General features: G+C 35.7%; 1 protein-coding gene across 1 annotated transcript; it reads right to left on the reverse strand.

The window, feature by feature from the left end:
• Window positions 1-12: 12 nt before the first annotated feature.
• Window positions 13-560, reverse strand: LOC111387014 (methanol O-anthraniloyltransferase-like; the record flags this gene model as incomplete). Its single annotated transcript, XM_023011531.1, has 1 exon — window positions 13-560. A coding segment is annotated over exon 1 (548 nt), but the record flags the coding sequence as incomplete, so codon positions are not given.
• Window positions 561-1,098: the final 538 nt, after the last annotated feature.

Consider the following 1,098-nt stretch of genomic DNA (forward strand, 5'->3'; position numbering starts at 1 on the left):
ACTGCATATGACAATGGAGCAGTGCATAAAATTCTGGCAGTGGACACTGCCGCCGGATAAACGAAAGCATTGCCGTAGTATCCAGTAGGTATTTTCAGGCCTGGCTTGCCACGCAAATTGGTAATGACTGACAGACAAACATTCTCGTCTGGATTAGATGGATTCAGTGCATTCGTATGACATTTCCATAAGCACGCTATTATGAGATCAAATCTTGAGCACCTACGAGAACTTCCCGACAAGGACAGACGATTATAAAATGCTTGTATAGCCTTAGGGGTAAAGAAAATGGCAGTCCCAAATAGCTTGTCCGAATCCATAAAGTCTCTGGATTGTCGTATTTTCTCAAATTCATGGTGTACGCATGTAATTCTTGGGGGAGATCTTGCATTCAAATATTGTTCTCTTTGCCATACAGGTGAAATAGAAGGTGCAGATGCACCTTTTATTAATTCAGAAATAGAATTTAGAAATTGCATCATTCCATAAGCATCCGCCATAGTGTGGTTCAATCGGATTCCCAAAGCAAATCTGCCACAGATGAATCTGGTAACCTGCATTTAGGATTAATTTAAATAATTCATTTCAGTACTTGGCTGATGAGTTGATATACAGCACACACTCTCGGTTCATATCATACTATCATCTATTTTATGAAAATTATATGCGCTAGGTTTTTTATGAAAATAATGAATTCATGGTGCACGTGAAGAAGAATACATTTACATACCTGTTGGATACCACGTCCTTATTCACACAACCAAACGTACAAGGATTGATACCTTGTACTTGAAATTTGTAGTGTTAATTATTTCAATATTTGGGGTTGTGATTTGTCCTTAATAACAAAAATAATTTAAGGATAGTACTAGTATACTTGGAATGTAATTAATACACCACATGTCAAGTTTAATTTTATAGCATGATTTTGTAGAAAATAAATTCCACTTGAGCTCCCAGTATATTATCTAAATTCTAGACAAGATTGTGTCTATCCACCTCTGAATTTAATGGTTCTATAATTCACCAATAGGTGATATCACTTAGATTGATCAAATAAATTGATGAATTGAGAATTTGAGAATGAGCAAAGTACAA

The sequence above is a fragment of the Olea europaea genome, unplaced genomic scaffold (assembly GCF_002742605.1).
Source record: "Olea europaea var. sylvestris unplaced genomic scaffold, O_europaea_v1 scaffold38415, whole genome shotgun sequence".
Classification (NCBI taxonomy): domain Eukaryota; kingdom Viridiplantae; phylum Streptophyta; class Magnoliopsida; order Lamiales; family Oleaceae; genus Olea; species Olea europaea.